Here is a 16,676-nt window from a genome sequence, read left to right on the forward strand (position 1 = left end):
TTTAATTTGTATATTAAAAGCATAGGGTGTCACCTCACCCCTGTAATTCGCATTTTAATGCATTTTCATCATTAATGCGAATTAATTAAATTATTTTATATTTAAAATTGAGTGTAGCCGAACCGATCGACTTTCCTCTGGGTCGACAGTGAAGGTTAAAAATTATAATATACTAATAATAATAAAAATGTAATAATATTTTATATTTTTATGTTATAATATAATGTTAAAAGAAAACGTAGAATCACGCGACAATAATGTAGATTTTAATATGAAAATAATTCTAAAATACGAAAAACCGATTTTATTTCGGCCTAGACGTCTGTCATATAGTGAACAAAATAAGTTACGCGTTATTCTAGACGAGCTATTGTCTGAAGAAGTGATCAGACCGAGCAACAGTCCATATAGAACCTTATTGTACTAGTAAAAAATAAATCTGGAGACTAGAGATTGTGCATAGACTATAGACTATAGAGAGCTTAATAAAATAACAGTGAGAGATAATTCCTGACACCCTTGATTGATGGTCAATTAGAATGGTTAAGCGAAAAGAAAGTATTTACCCCTGTATTTACTTAATTACATCTGAAAAATGGTTTTCACATGTCCATATGTGTGAGAAATCTATCCTGTATACCTACGTCTTTCGTAACGGACCATTAATAATTATGAATACATAAATATGCCATTTAGGTTAACGAATAACGAACTCACCGAGAGTATTTAGTTGGTTAATTTAATTTGTTTTTCACGAATTAATCCACTGAGTTGACTAATTAGTATTAGTATATTTGGATAATATATGATGATAGCAATCTTAAATTATACCGAATATTTTGCAATATTAAAAGAAGTTCCGTTTGACAACGAAACAAAAATTACAATTTTGATTAGATAAAATATGATTTTTTTGGTTTTAAAAAGGTCGAATACGTTGGATATTTCAGATATTTGGTTGATGAACGACCTCAGTTTAAAGCACGTCAAAGCAATGCTTACATATCCTATTCCGAAAAATCAAAAGCAAGTTAGATAATTTCTAGGAAATACTATTTCCGTCGTTTCATTCAAAATTTTTCGACGATAGCAAAACGATTGTATGCTTTTGTACAACATTTTTAAATTAATCTTCATCTCGTAGTCTAATCATTTTTTCATGAACTTTGCCGTCTTTCATTAAAACTAATACTGATTTCTGGTACTACAGAGTACAGATACACCATGGGAATTTTCGCATTGTCATCAATGTCAACTTTTATGAGATGAATTGTACCATTATGTTCTTCTATTATTTTTTCAATTCAAGAAAGTAACATTTTACATGGCCCATACCATATTGCAAAAAAATAAATATTATATCAATACTGTTGGAAGATTATTTTCAAAATAATATAAACCATCCTCGACCGTCGTCTGGGGCCCGACACCATCGCCGCCACTGTTCGAATTCTCCTTCTCATCGGCCGTATTGTTCAACGTAATTAACTATTAGATAGGTAGGAGGTACCTATATCTTTCATAACTGGTGACACAAAATTAACAAAAAATTATACTCTTACTTAGCTAAGCAACAATAAACATAAATACATAATATATAATAACATTTATATTAAATATATAAGTATATAACAAATGTCCGATAATCACTGGTTACAATACTTTTTTAATTTATCATTTTATTCAATTTTACTTTCATTAGGAGAAAGTAGGCAGAAAAATCGATGTTGACCCCCAAACTATGTATACAATTGTACCATAACATAATATTTTTAATGATGAAGGTTCCTTGTTACCTTCAAATAATTGCATTTGGGACAAGTTATCGAAAGAACTTGGTGTAAATATCCTGCAAAATTTTATACATACATAATATGTTACAAGATAGAAATGGCTTACAAACTAAGTTGAAATTATTATTATTTGGAATTGATGATGGGATTAATGAAAACAAAAAACCTAATAATATTAATGTCGATTCTGATTCATCTTTATCTAATAATTCGATTCCGTAATTATCTTAAAATTTAAACACCATTAATACCAACATTTACTTTTAATTATATATTTTATATACATCGTAAATTAGATATTGACATATTATATAAAATTCATTTTTATTTTGTGAATTGTTTCAAAACGATCTCAATTTTTTTTTATAATTGGTAATAAATTGGCAACTTGAACCATCCCATAAAACGTTGGGAATACTTTTTTAGATAAATTTTCCTGAATGAGACTGCAGAAATGATCTGTTTTTTCATTATTGGAGTATGAGTTTTTAAAGACAGCCATTTCATTTTTAAGATTACATTTATTAATTTCAAATAAAACAGATATAGAAAGGTAGGCAATATAAAATAATTATAAACTTTAAAAACTTTCCAAAAAAAAAAAAGAGAAATATAGCTGAATTTTTAAAGGTTTATTAATATTTTAGGAATCAATCGAATAATTTATTTTGGAGGGGCTAAGCCCCCCCCCTATTTGTGCTTATGACTATATTATGATATTTAAGCATTTAACGATGTTTAATATCAGATAATAATTCTTATATAGATAAGAATATACATATAGATTATAGAATATAGAATGTAGACGAAAAACTTTAAAATTGTATGATGTAATTTAGAAATGTAGGAGTAGGACGGACCAGATTAAAAAAGTTGCGGGCCGTCGTTGCCCCCTCCTGGCTCCTAATATATACAAAAACATAGCTACGGTAGTAATTTATCTGTAATAATATAATGTGTACCTACCTACCTTTGCTGAAAAACATAAAATAAAAAAAAAGAATGTATATTGTGTATAATATATTTACCAACTAATAATAATTTATTTAAATGCATTTACGATATTAGTTACGGATTTCGGAATTTGCTTTTCAGCGAATTCGCATAAAGAGAGAACCGTGTGGAGGTTGTCTATCTTTCTCTTATAGACAGCCCATAAACTATTATTTTTCACATGGATTATATCACAAAAATAAAATTGATGACATAGACTGGATCACGTAGATCAGTTATGACTTATGATACAGTGGACAATATAGTGCTATATACATCACAATTTTTTTATTTTAAATTTTACAATATTACACAAAGTAATGCATTGTACAATATACCATAAAAATAAGCGCCAAATTAATTTACCTGAAGTACCTCTCTGTATACAATATTCCTATAGTGACGAATTTTCTATGATCATCACCTTGCATATCAATTCTAATTGATTGCGAGTCCCTCGCTCTTGAAAACACAACGTACAGTTGCCCATGCGTGAACACTGCAGGTGAAGGCTGCAGAAGCAATCTAACTCTATTTAATGTTTGTCCCTGTGACTTGTTAATGGTCACGGAGAACGACAACCGTACGGGAAACGGTACTGGTTGCATCATGATTGGCAGGTCGTCTTCACCACTTGATGTGAGTGGTATAGTCGTAAGACATGCTTAAGATGATAATATGACTATATATTTTTGAGAGGACAAACACTAAACAGAGTATAGACGACGAGCACAGACGATAATCGGCTTCCGGCCATAATATATTTCCAAGAAAAAGCTCTCCGATCTTATACCTACCGATTATTCTACAGGCCAGCTGTACGCCACCCACTGTGGCTAAGGTCTAAAGCATTGACTATCGAATAACCCCTCGGAATTTTGTCAACGTTCGTGCCATCTGACAATGTTCTTTTAGTGTTTCCCAAAATGTCGAAAAATATCGCACGAACCGTGAGCATTTACCCCGGAAAATATCTCAATAATATTTTATTAATACACGGCGTGCACCATTAATGGCACCACTAACAAATAAGAATGTCTCGACAGACCTCTACTCATCAGGGCTGTATTAATCTCATTAGGCACTGTGTCCAAAACTTACGAAAATATGGCTATAAATCTAAAAAAAAAAAAATATATTGTAAAAACACTTTGGGTTCACTCGAAATTTGAAAACAGCCTATTAATGTACCTATAATCAAATCGTTTACACGAACGCTATATTTTTGGACGACGCGTGCTGCATACAGTGGCTATTGAAATCGGTTTCATTAGGCTCTGTGACAATAGTAACAGTTTATGATTATCTATATCTATATCTATGTGTTGTTATTGATCGTGCCGCAATTACAGCTGCGGGCTGACCGTATTACCTACTCATCTATTTTAAGTACTCAGAGACATGAACTAAGATATACAGGACTAGACACAGAGCCTTATCAGCCGGTCAGACAGTGTTACGGCTCTCTTTTAAGTAGATCTTGGGTAACCTATGAGAATAACATTGCTACTTGATTTACCAATTAACAAACGACTAAAAGTTGAAACATTTAAAACACGAGATTTAAAATACGACGTGATCGTTACTCGTTATTTAGTATAACTAAGTAATAAAATGAGTAAACTAATTCATCATCAGATAGCGTAGGTGACGATTAAAGGAGTAATGCGTAACGGGATGGGATGAATCAAAGTTATTTTCATAGGTTGCGCCAGATTCACTTAAGGGGATTGGTGACGGCGATTGCCTGTCTTTGTCTAACACACGCGCAACATAAGAATTCAGACGTGTTTTTTGTCCAACGTACCGATTGATACAGTAAAGCGATAAGAATTCTGAAAACAGATTTGAATTCGTCGTCAAGTCTACTTGAGAACGGCCAGTCCACATTTTTTAAATTAAAATATAACTTTTTAAATAATTGAAATATGACAATTTTTTAATTACTCGTTTGTAATATAATAATTTTAAGATTTTGGCAGATAATATCAAAAATGTGGACTGGCCGTTCTCAAGTAGACTTAACAACGAATTCAAATCTGTTTTCAGAATTCTTATCGCTTTACCGTATCAATCGGTACGTTGGACAAAAAAAACGTCTGAATTCTTATGCTGCGCGTGTGTTAGACAAAGACAGGAAATCACCGTCACCAATCCCCTTAAAGGAGAGCCGCGTAATATTCACTGACCGTACCTCCCTACCCGCCCACCTAACAGTGTCCTGTATATCTTAGTCCATGCTCAGAGGCGATGAAAAACGAGCTTCACGATGATCATTGCGCATGCGCAATTTTGCTTATTTAAAAGTCGCGCGTGTGTGTGTGTGTAATTCATATACCCAAGTAACAATTCACGTTAAACGGTGCCTCTCCGACGTCATCGGAATATTGCCGCCGGCTGAAATATGAGGGTTTGCTTACGTAATAATTATTTCGTACATTTCTTATCGGTTTATCACTATTTTTGGTAATAAACACGGAATAATAATATTATACAATAGTAAAATAAATAATAATTCATATTATTATTAAACTTCGTAAAGAAGATTTTTTTTCAAATAAAACCATAAATACGTCAACAATATTGTTAGCGAAATGTGTGCTATCGGTGAACAAAGAATTATACTTATAGAGTATTATTTACTACAAAATTTTAGGTGAGGCGCCTCCTCACTTGCCTCACCCTCGAAACCGCTACTGGCTGCATAATATGTAATATCATTATTAATTATTTGATATTTATTAATGTCATTAATATAATATATAATAGGTATGTCACGCTATCAGGAAATAATAATTATATTGTAGATACTTTAATCTCTAATAATATTGTAATAAATTAAACATATTTTATAAATAATAATCGATATGGCACGAAATATTTTAATAAGTTAAAAAAAAAAAATACACGAAAAATAGTATTCAAAAGTGTCCGTCTTAAGAAATTCGATTTGTTCCAATGCCTCGGGCCTAAGGGGGGCTTAATCCGACCCTGCCTCTACCACAGCGTTTCCCAACCTTTTTCCTTCGCGGCCATACATAATAAAGGTATGGATAGGACATATCGGTCTTATCAGCGGTATTTACGGTTTTTTTTTTTTTTTTTTAGGGGTCCAGTTGAGGCCAAACAAGTGTACCTATATCGAGTATCGATTATCATTATAAAAACGCCTCAATTCCTTTCTCCTTCAGGAACGCACCACGCGGCCTCAAATATATTTAACATAGGCGTGGCTTATCCATATGTTTATTATCCATGTTCGCGGCACACTAATCCTAATCCATAATAATTAGCCGTGGCACACTTGTCACTGACTTATACTCCATCTCTAAGTAGAATACACCGGTTTCGCGCATCGCGACTGACGGTCGCGGAAGCTCGTTGCCCGATTTTCTCCCACTATGCGGCGAAATTGACAGCAGATGCGCGGCACCAGACGAAAACCGGTCAGCCGCCTGGTGTATTCTACTTTGAGACGGAGTGTAGGTAATATCAATATGTATGCATACCTTTTTTTTATAGTAGGCTTTCATCATATTAATTATTAATACCAAAGAAGTTGTACATCAGTAAACTAATAGCAAACAATTTAAAATGGGGTATTTATTTAGAATAAGAAAAAAATATTATTATTATATTTTAACCAATAGGTAACCAAAACTGTATGTAAACGTTTATTAATAATAATAATAATCGTGAAATTTCGCGGCACACCCGTAAAGGTCTCACCCACAGATATATATATACTAAACTAGATAGCCGACTACTTTCAATAAATGAAGTCAGCCGCCATGTATAGGTTGGGCAATGTTTACAATATGTTATCAATATAATGGTATATGATAAACTGATAGTAACTACACTACAGGAGCACACCATAATGTGAATCAATCAAAAAAGTATATAAGTATAAAAATATTCTAATATATAATATTATATAAAACTCAAGTTCTCTAAAAAAAACACGACACGACGACTGAATGGATTAACAAAACGTTAAAGATTAAAATATTTGAAGTTTGGCAGCATTTTGTCTATTTTATTTATTAGTGTTATCATGAAGAATGATAACATAAATTTGTAAGCATTATTTGCCCAAACTGCATATGGCGGCAGGATTCATATTTGGTTGCATACTGCATAGCCAAGTCACAGGTATATAAAAATACATAATAATATATATTTTTATATATCTGTGAGCCAAGTACATAGTCGGCTATCTAGTTTAGTATATATTATATCTGTGGTCTCACCTGATCTGCTGGTCGGACAATACTGACGACGGCTAGCAAATCACAAACGGCATTGGTTGGTTTGTTTCCATTGCTCAACAAGGATTGTGTCTTATCATTTTCAATTCAATAATCAATAGTAAGTTGTTTACTGACAAATGTTCACGTCGTAGTGTGTTCGCTCCGTCTCTACAGTCGGTTATCGCCGTGTACTCTTAACTCGATATTTTTTTTTTGACTCAGGCACGTCTTTAACAATTTGAAATGTTTAAATGCGGGTTGTGCTCGTACAGGAGTGACTTCAAACGCAATTTAAGAAGACACACAGATATGCACTTAGGCATACGCTATTCGTGCGCTTTGTGTTCTACGACGTTTACTTTCCTGTCTAGTGTGTTACGACATATAAAAAATATTCATCGTATGTTCATATCATTATTTAATCTAACATCTTTTATTGTTTTAATTTATTAAATTTAAATTTAATACCTATTTCATTTACTTTTATCAATTAAACAGGCATTGTTGCAAATCACAGTCATTACAAGAGGCATGGCCCTGATACAATACAAGGTTAGTTTATTACTTATCAAAATATATTATAGGTCAAATGTAGGCTAATTTGGAAGTTTTCAATCTAAAGATTTGTGTACGACTAGTCCGACTGCTGTTAATATACAATAAACTCCTATTGCTAACAGTGGTAGTACTAGAAAAACCAATAAGTGTAATTCACCTACACGCAATCAATTGATTGCGGTTCTTAGTGAAAGTTTAGGCTCAGTTTCTTGTCTAGTTTGTAACGACATATAAGAAACCTTTATGGCATGTTTGTATCATTATTTAATCTTGCTTTCATTTATTGTTTTAATTTATTAATTTTAGATTTAATATTTCATTTATTTTTATCAATTAAATAGGCAATGATGCAAAGCGCAGACCTTATAATCGCAAATTTGTTGCTCAAGACAATGTTCTCCATGAAACAGTCCGTCATCCATGCGACTTGTGTCCTTTATCATACAGTAATCGGGGTAATTTGTCACGGCATATAAAAAAAAAACATGGCATGTTTATATCATTATTTAATCTAACATCATTTATTGTTTTAATTTATTTTATTTAAATTTAATATATCATTTATTTTTATTGATTAAATAGGCATTGATGAATATCGGAAACATTCCAAGATGCAAGGCGTTGCTCAAGATGTTCCTAACATCAAATCTGAATTGTATGTCATTGATATTTCTTCGGATGATGAAACTTGTATGAAGCCTTTGAATGAATTAGAAAACCAAACCAAGGATGATATAATGCAAGGTTAGTTTAGATATTACTGATTAAAATAAATTATAGGTAAAATTTATTTTAATTTAGAAGTTTTTTTCAATCTATAGATGCGTGTACTACTAGTTTGACTGCAGTTAAAGTTGAAAAAACTCCTATTGATAACAGTGTTGGTATTAAAACCACAAGCTTTAATTTACATTCATGCAATCCATTGGGTATGGTACATCAAAATGAATATTTACACAAAGGGTAAGCATGCCATTTATATGTTAAATTTATTTTATATATAATATATTTAAATTGTATATAGTGTGTTAAATTATAGTAACGAAAATCAGTCTTTTTCTACTCCTAAAAAAAGATGTATTCTGAGAAAACTTTATGAAGAATATGGAAAGACTGGAGAATCTCTAGATAAAAGGCTGGCCTGGGCATCACACGCAGGTTCACTTTCTCTAAAGCTTAATTTAGAATTGAGAGTAATAGGAATGTTAATGTTGGACTATCACACTGATAATGGAACTCCTGTAGATGAGGATCTAGTAAGTTAATTCGTAAATACACGAGGGCCCCCACATACAATTTCGGGCCTCTGTAATAAATGTTCGTCCGGGCCCTTTATAAAACTTCCAAAAATACAATTTACCATCTATATAACAATTTTTGGAATAATATTTGTTTTTTTATTATACCAATTTAAATTCAATATTCACTGTTAAGACAGGATAACATCTGTTGGATTAGCTAGTAAATTATAAAAAATCAAGTCATAAGCATTTTAACATTAATAATGTCTCTTTTTTTTTATTACAATAATATCTAAATTAAAAAAGAATAAAAACAAGTATATTTAATATTTATTTTTAAGTTAAAATTTTACTTTGCAGGCTTTGAGCTCAGTATAATTAATGGTTAAATATTAAATTAACCATCATTAATTAATGACTATGTATATATTTCAGAAAATGTTATTTTACTACATTATTTAATATAAAATAAGTATTTCTGCTAAAATTTCAAAAATTACAAATAAATTGCAATTGTCCCACAGGCCCTTAAAATAGCCAGGCCTCTGTATTCAAGGTCCATCAAACCCCTTCTTGTGGGGGTCCTATATACATGCACACACATACTGAAATATATCCTAGTTAAAATATTAAAATTTAATAATTTTACTAAATCATAATAGATACAGATGTTGCTCCAAGACTCACATTTTTGTGTGGAAAATGTCCATTGTTATTCTTCACAATACTACATATTCACGCAGTTAGTATATGGACTCAAGAAAATATATGAAACCGGTTCTGAACATCTTCAAAATCACCGAAAATCAAACTGGATGAAAAATACAATCACCGTACTTAAATATTTAGAATTCACTGATGATACAGCTGATTTTATGATAGAAAGAATGGAAAAATTTATTTAATATTATTGTGAACATGTGGTAAATATTTATATTTATAATAATACAATTCTTATTATAACTACAACTACTATATAAACTGAACCACAAAAAAAAAAGATAAATATATATTATATATACATATATATAAATCATGGTCATGGTGGATGTACTAAATTTGAATTTAGCTGAATCATTACCTACCAAATATCTGTGCACATCTCTTAGTATATTTTATTTTATAAATTATATTTTTACTTAAGTAATTAATTTTCCTATTAGTGCAACATAAATCTAAATATTTTAAAATGTCATTGCATAAAAACGTTTTTATCTTTTATATCATCACTAGTAATAGTTCAATCAAAAGGTTTAAAAAAGATTAAGTGATCATGTATTCCTAGTTTGTACCAATCTGGCGAACATTAAAGATTGTGGGTTCAATGTAATTGATGAAAATGTTTTAGTAAATTTGAATTCAACGATATATTGTTATAAGTATTCTGAAGAAAGATGGTTAATCAGCCTAGGATATTGTATATTAAATTATTTACAATATATCACTCTTAAGAATTGTAGCAAAGGTAGGTTAAAATTATTTATATAAACTTATAATTAAATACCCGTCCAAACAGTCGTAGACCTCAATGTGACCGTCCTTGTGACATCTTAAATCCATAATAACTACTATGTATATCATGTATATATTTAATTGTATTATATTGTTTAACTGTTAATTGTTTCGTAATGTAAAAATTGTTATTCTTCAATTAATTTTAAATCCATAGTCCTAACTACTTGTACCATATTGTGATCCAATTTACAATATATCAAAAAATTTAATTCTTTACACCTAAGTTTAGATGATGAATGTCAGGAAAACTTTATTGTAATAAAAAAATTAAATAAAACAAACATATAATGTATATTTACATATTGTATGAAATACATAAGTAGTAAACTACATCTCCATGTATGTGTATATGACTGATGTGTATATATTATAGTCTATAGATCTATTATAATGACTGGAAGTCAATATTGTTTTATTCAACCATTAAAATACAGTATGTTCCAAAATCTTTTTTAATTTTTTGAAATAGTTAATTGGTTTATTTTCACTCAATTAAAAATTGTTGATAGCCAATGGTGACAAGTATGTAAATTTTCAACTTGTCTGTTATAATGTTCTCTTTATTTTTGATGTAGTTTAGACAAATTATTTACAACTTAATTAGTTTTTTTTTTACAGCCTTATTAAAAAATATACTTTATTTTGTAAATAGCTAAAAGAAATAGAATCTATGTGGTAGTTATTAATACAGTTTTAATATTTTTTGATATGTCTTACTGTAGAAAATTAGTTTTATTGTTTTATGTTCAGTTATTTTTTTAATTACTTGAATAATATTATTTGTATGTAAGTAACATTAAATAAATAAATATTTTTATTATATTTTACTTTATATTTAACTTTACAGCTGTAGCCTTTTTGGATCCTTCTAACCAAAAGCTCTTGGTATGACATTTTGTAACTATTTAACATTAATTGTTAAAATTGTATTCATGGTAGTACCATTTTCCTGTAAATAACTTTGAATTAGTTTTATTAATGTTACAGTTTTAATTAAAATTTCTTACACTTAATCTTTTAAAATTCGACGAGCGTTGTATAAATAATAAAAATATTATGCGGCGTTGTAGATAGATAATTCTACTGTCATGTGTTCATTATTTTGGTATCTTTCATTATAGTAGGGTTTAAATTGAAAATTCAGAATATTATGTATATAATAATATAATATAATAAATATTCCTTTAGGATAGACAAAACGATTTCAGGTGTAGAAATAATAAATACATTAACTTTGAATGATTTATCAGAAACAGTGAATAAAAATTATTAGCTGTTTACCATAATATTATGCAGAATGCATAACTAAAAATTATAAAATTATAACCGTATAAATTCAAACTGATTTTATGATGAAATTAAACTTGATTATATATTAGTTTGTACAGTTCGCTAGAGTTGTCATGTTGACATAAAATTATAAATATATATGTTTTAGTTGTATACCAAGTAGTATATTATTAGTAATAATTTATTACGTACTACAGTCTACATTTACATTATTTTTTAAGATGAACATATTTTTGTTTTGAAAAGTTATTTATTTTATTCAGACATTTTTAAACTTATTAATTACTGTTCAAAGTTAGGAACTTATAAGTTAATAAATAATCATATATATTTACATAATAATATGCATTTACCTTTTATTAACTTTATTAGATTTTAATAGCTATACCTATAATTCATAAGAGTATGTTATATTGTTATAATAAATTATATGCATCTATTTATTTTATTGTAATATATCAATAATGATTAATAACAAAGATTAGGTACCTATGATCTTACATATTTAAGCAAATATTATACATTGTTACTCTCACTGTTGCCAAATAATTTTTTATAGTTTAAGAGATGATTAAAGTGAATAAAATATTAATTAAAAAAGTGAGTAAGTGGGTACCGCTCTACTGTACATTAGGTGCCGTGTAGATCACTATTATATATTATAGGAGTGTTAAATTTGAATCGAATGATAGGTATCATTGTAAACGAAAAAAATATTCTGAATGAAGATGTATTATATGGGAAAAATAGATAATTTATTGTAATTACAGTATATTAAATTTAACAATAAATTATAAATATTATATTATATTTCACATATTATGTGACAATTATAAATTTAGTACCAAATACTAAATTTAAATAGTTAAACTTTTATACTTATTTTAATTTTTAACAGTATAATATAGTAATAACTATTATGTTTTATTCATATAACTATAAAATCTCGTTACTTATTATTGTTCCTTTAACCAATTGTTGGGTTTATTCTACTATAAAAGTTAATCATTTTGGCATAAAAATATTGTGGCAGTAAGTAAAATGTATAGTTAAATATACTAGTTTTCAACTATAAATTTTAAGTTGGATTAACTTCAAAAGATCTATTATTCTATTGATAATTGGCATACTAGTTTTGATTCAATAGTTAATCATCTCTTTTATTTTTTTATGAATATATATAATTTTTAAGGATAAATAAATAAATATACAAATACATAATAAATAATTATAAAAGCATTTTTATTTAACACACATATAATAATCATACATTGTATACGAGTTTGTAAAGGTTTACAAGTAAAGGTTATATATTTTACAATAGGTATAATACTTACATAATACTTTAAATATTTTGACTTTTACTTAGGTACACACCAAACTTATATGTAGGTAGGTAATTTAATTTTTATGATTTTAAAGTAATAAATGTTAAGGCACTGGAAGTATTACAATGATGAGTTGAATAAACACATTGTAAATTTTCTAGAGAAATACATACAAAACTTGTAGTAAGTGTGACATTAAATGCTTGGAAATGATCATCAAAGTATGTGAAGTATTAAATTGTTTATAGATAGCATATGGTTTATTTAAATAATCAATAAATAAAAACTAAATTTTTCCAAACGTTGGTAACATGTTGTGTATTCTTGAGATAGACACAGAATAATTGACATATTTTTAGTGTTATATAAAATCCCTTTCAAATTTCAAACGAATCCATAAAAGAAAAATTATATTGTTTTTATAAAATTCAAACGGAGTAGACATGACGTATGTAATTGTATTATTATATAAGGTTATTGTTTTTTGAGGTAATGTTATGATAGGTTAATCTGTATTAGATGAGTATACATTTTTAGTTGTTGTTAAAAGTCGATAACAGAACAGGAGTTGTTGTTTCAGACCTAAAGTTAAAGTTATATGTTGTCGAGAAGTTATGGAATGAGCCGTTTCTTTCAACTCCTTATGTTTTGCCTCAAATCTCATACACCAAAATTGAATAGTATTTAAATATTTTATTATTTTAGTGGCTAGTATAATATTATTATATGTATATCTTCACCTTATATGATAAAACGTGATATATAATAAAACCGAAAATATGAGTATACGTCTAACAAACTTCAAATTGGCCTTGTTCGTTTATCGCGGACTATCCCAAGACTCGAACGACAAGCATGCTGATATAAACACGATAAACTCTCATTGCATATGCATATGGCTTATACTCCGCCAATATAGCAATCATAGCATCATGTTTCGATAATGTAATACGAATATTAATATCGAAGATATGGTTTGTCAACCTAGGATAAAATTTCCAATGGTTGATGAAAAAGGTCGTTTATGTTTTAATGGCCTGAATACACCAAAATTTAAGTTATTTTATAATAATTATTGTAAGCCAAACTTATGGAAAATCTTGTATTAAATTTTCAACTCTAAGCTACTTTAACAAAATTTTTTATGAATTATACCTACAAAATAATTTGCAAATATTCATGATTTTGACGAATTTTTGTCAATATTTGAACTTCAAATGCTAATAAAAAAAATTGTGCTTATGTATTCTTATAATTTTTTTTAATCACTATCAGAATAATTTATGAGGAACTTTGTATTAAATTTAAGTATTTTGACTTGGCCAAAAAAATTTTATCTACACATTAAAAAAAAATTCTCAGAAAAATCGAAAATTTCAATTGTCCATAAATAGCTCAAAAAAAGTCAAAATATTTTAAAAATTATAAATCATGTAAAAAAAATGCCAATCTAAATAACTGGTGACATTTTCAAGTATATATGGCTTTTATTTTTTGAATATAAAATAACAAATATTTAAAACCGTTTTAGAGGATAAATCGTTATCTTTAGGTACGCTATTTCATAAAAATTTAAAATTCAAATGCACTTAAAATTTTTCCTATAATGATGCTTCGAGTTTTCTCTATAACTACTTGAAAGAAATCTTATTGAAAATTTAGTGTTGAATTTTTTAACCTTAGATATAAACACAAAGAGTTTTATGATTTTTCAACTACAAAATTACAAAATTTCGCGATTTTGACATATTTCGTAAAAATTTGAACTATTAACGCTTATAAAAAAAATGTGACAAACGATTTTTGATTTTTTTTAATTACAATAAAAACAACTCATAAAGAACTTTGTATTAAATTTTCAAGTTTTTTTGGCCATCCAAAATTTTTTTATCGATACTTCAAAAAAATTTCTCAGAAAAATCGAAAATTTCAGTGGTTTATAAATAATTAAAAAAAGTCAAAATATTTTGAAAATTTAACTGTGTATAGATAACACTAATATAAACATTGGTGAAATATTCAAGTATTTACAGTGATTCGTTTTTGAGTTGCAGTCATATATAAAAAAAATGAGTTGGTCGAAAACTGGTTTTGCATGAAAGTTCCCGTTTTCCGTCACTATTTTTTTTTGTTTTTCTTGATTTTTTTTTAAAACTGTTAGAAAATATTTACTTTTGATCTGTATAATACATTAATACACCAAGGATATTCACTTTTCCATCGAAAACCACCCCCAAAGTTTGAAATTGAAGCATTATTTCGATTAGTTATGCTGTACACAGACACACAAAAAAAAACACACATCATTGTAATCACTCCGTTCAGAATCTAAAATATAATTGAACCATTTACCAAAATCGCATAAAAGTTTTTGAATTTGGTTTTTTTTTTAAAAAAATTATAAATTGCTTGTTTTATAATATTCAACTAAAAAAGGTTGCTTACGTTATTCAAATAAGTTTCGGAAATAATTATTCAAATATACCATATATATAATTTAATACTTGGTTTATTCCATCTGCTTGATCGAATGCGACATGTGATTAAATTTAACAATAATTCGTTTATAATATTGAAGTACCTAATGATAAATTTAATAAAAATATTAACACTATTAAAATTCTGAATCGAATGCTTTAAAAAAAATGTCGAAGTTGATTTTATACAAGTATTCATATTCATGGATTCCCATTGGTGGGGGGGGAGGGCAAATAAGTTCCCCACTAAGTCCCCTTTAGAAAAAATAAGTAAAAAATAGTTAAAAGTATTTAAAAAATATTTTTGAAGATATTTATAAATCAGCAGATAATTATGAAAATAGTGTATAGGTAGTGTAATGAAAATTTGTATAAAAAAAAAGTTGATCGCAAAAGTCATAATGTAAATTATAATGTTTTTAAACCTCATTAAATACTAGATTTAATCAAAATAACGTGATTGTTTTTAAATAATGTTAGTTGTTTCCTTGTGAAATAGTGAAATTGAAAATAAATGAATAGCTCAAAATACTTTAAGTCTTATGATACAATATTTAACAATTAATAGTTCAATATGGTATGATTATTGACAATTTAAATCAAAAACTTATACATTAATATCTAATATAACACTGCGCAGGAGTGGCAGGACTATATAAAACTATTAAAAGAATGAGAATGCTACTAAACACAATATATTTCCATTATAATAACTTGCACTGTAGAAAAGTTTTCAGTACTTTACGCAGAGTTAAGATATAATGGCTATACGATTAACAATGAGCGACGAGAGACATGCTTTAATGTACATGATAATAGTTTTCAGAGTGAAAACATTAAAGAAAAACAAACTGAACTTATTGACAAGTTACTTATGAATTTCCAGGTTAAAAAAAAAAATGAAATTTCGAATGTTTTCACATTTTACAATGTAATAGTTCATATAGTAATAATAGCACTTTTATTATAATATAAATTAATAATATTGTATTTGATATACCTATTTGTTGCTTTTTGCTAAAATTTCAAATGCATTATTTAGTTAATCGATTGCGTATACAATATTTTACAGATTCGGAAAGTATATATAATGCATAAAAATTTAAATTAATAATTGTCTGCTTTATTTAATCTCTCCCAGAAGTTCTACAGTAGGTATAGAATATTATAATGTCTTTTTTTTTCAACCATTATTTAGGTACGAGCTTATTATAAATTAACACCTTTT

At 28.0% G+C, this 16,676-nt stretch overlaps 1 protein-coding gene across 4 annotated transcripts; it reads left to right on the plus strand.

Moving 5' to 3' along the window:
- Window positions 1-4,860: 4,860 nt before the first annotated feature.
- On the plus strand, window positions 4,861-11,026 carry LOC114127658 (uncharacterized). Of its 4 annotated transcripts, XM_027991961.2 has the most exons (8): window positions 4,861-7,157; window positions 7,262-7,439; window positions 7,538-7,591; window positions 7,939-8,085; window positions 8,180-8,341; window positions 8,419-8,560; window positions 8,622-8,853; window positions 9,501-11,024. In XM_027991961.2, exons 2-8 carry the CDS (start codon window positions 7,283-7,285, stop codon window positions 9,741-9,743), a joined length of 1,137 nt encoding a protein of 378 aa, XP_027847762.1. In that variant the 5' UTR covers window positions 4,861-7,157; window positions 7,262-7,282; the 3' UTR covers window positions 9,744-11,024. The 4 variants fall into 4 exon arrangements, with proteins under 4 accessions (XP_027847762.1, XP_027847764.1, XP_027847761.1 ...); XM_027991963.2 differs by having other exon boundaries at window positions 4,861-7,439; window positions 7,939-8,052; window positions 9,501-11,026; XM_027991960.2 differs by having other exon boundaries at window positions 4,861-7,439.
- The last annotated feature ends 5,650 nt before the right edge of the window (window positions 11,027-16,676 follow it).

This window comes from Aphis gossypii, chromosome X (genome assembly GCF_020184175.1).
Source record: "Aphis gossypii isolate Hap1 chromosome X, ASM2018417v2, whole genome shotgun sequence".
Classification (NCBI taxonomy): domain Eukaryota; kingdom Metazoa; phylum Arthropoda; class Insecta; order Hemiptera; family Aphididae; genus Aphis; species Aphis gossypii.

Excerpts from the sequence above, each read along its gene's own strand:
- LOC114127658 (XM_027991960.2), top strand. The coding sequence starts at position 7,283 with ATGTTTAAATGCGGGTTGTGCTCGTACAGGAGTGACTTCAAACGCAAT. Across the intron at positions 7,592-7,938 it reads TGGCCCTGATACAATACAAG|GCAATGATGCAAAGCGCAGA; the intron begins GTTAGTTTATTA and ends TCAATTAAATAG. Across the intron at positions 8,561-8,621 it reads AATGAATATTTACACAAAGG|TGTGTTAAATTATAGTAACG; the intron begins GTAAGCATGCCA and ends AATTGTATATAG.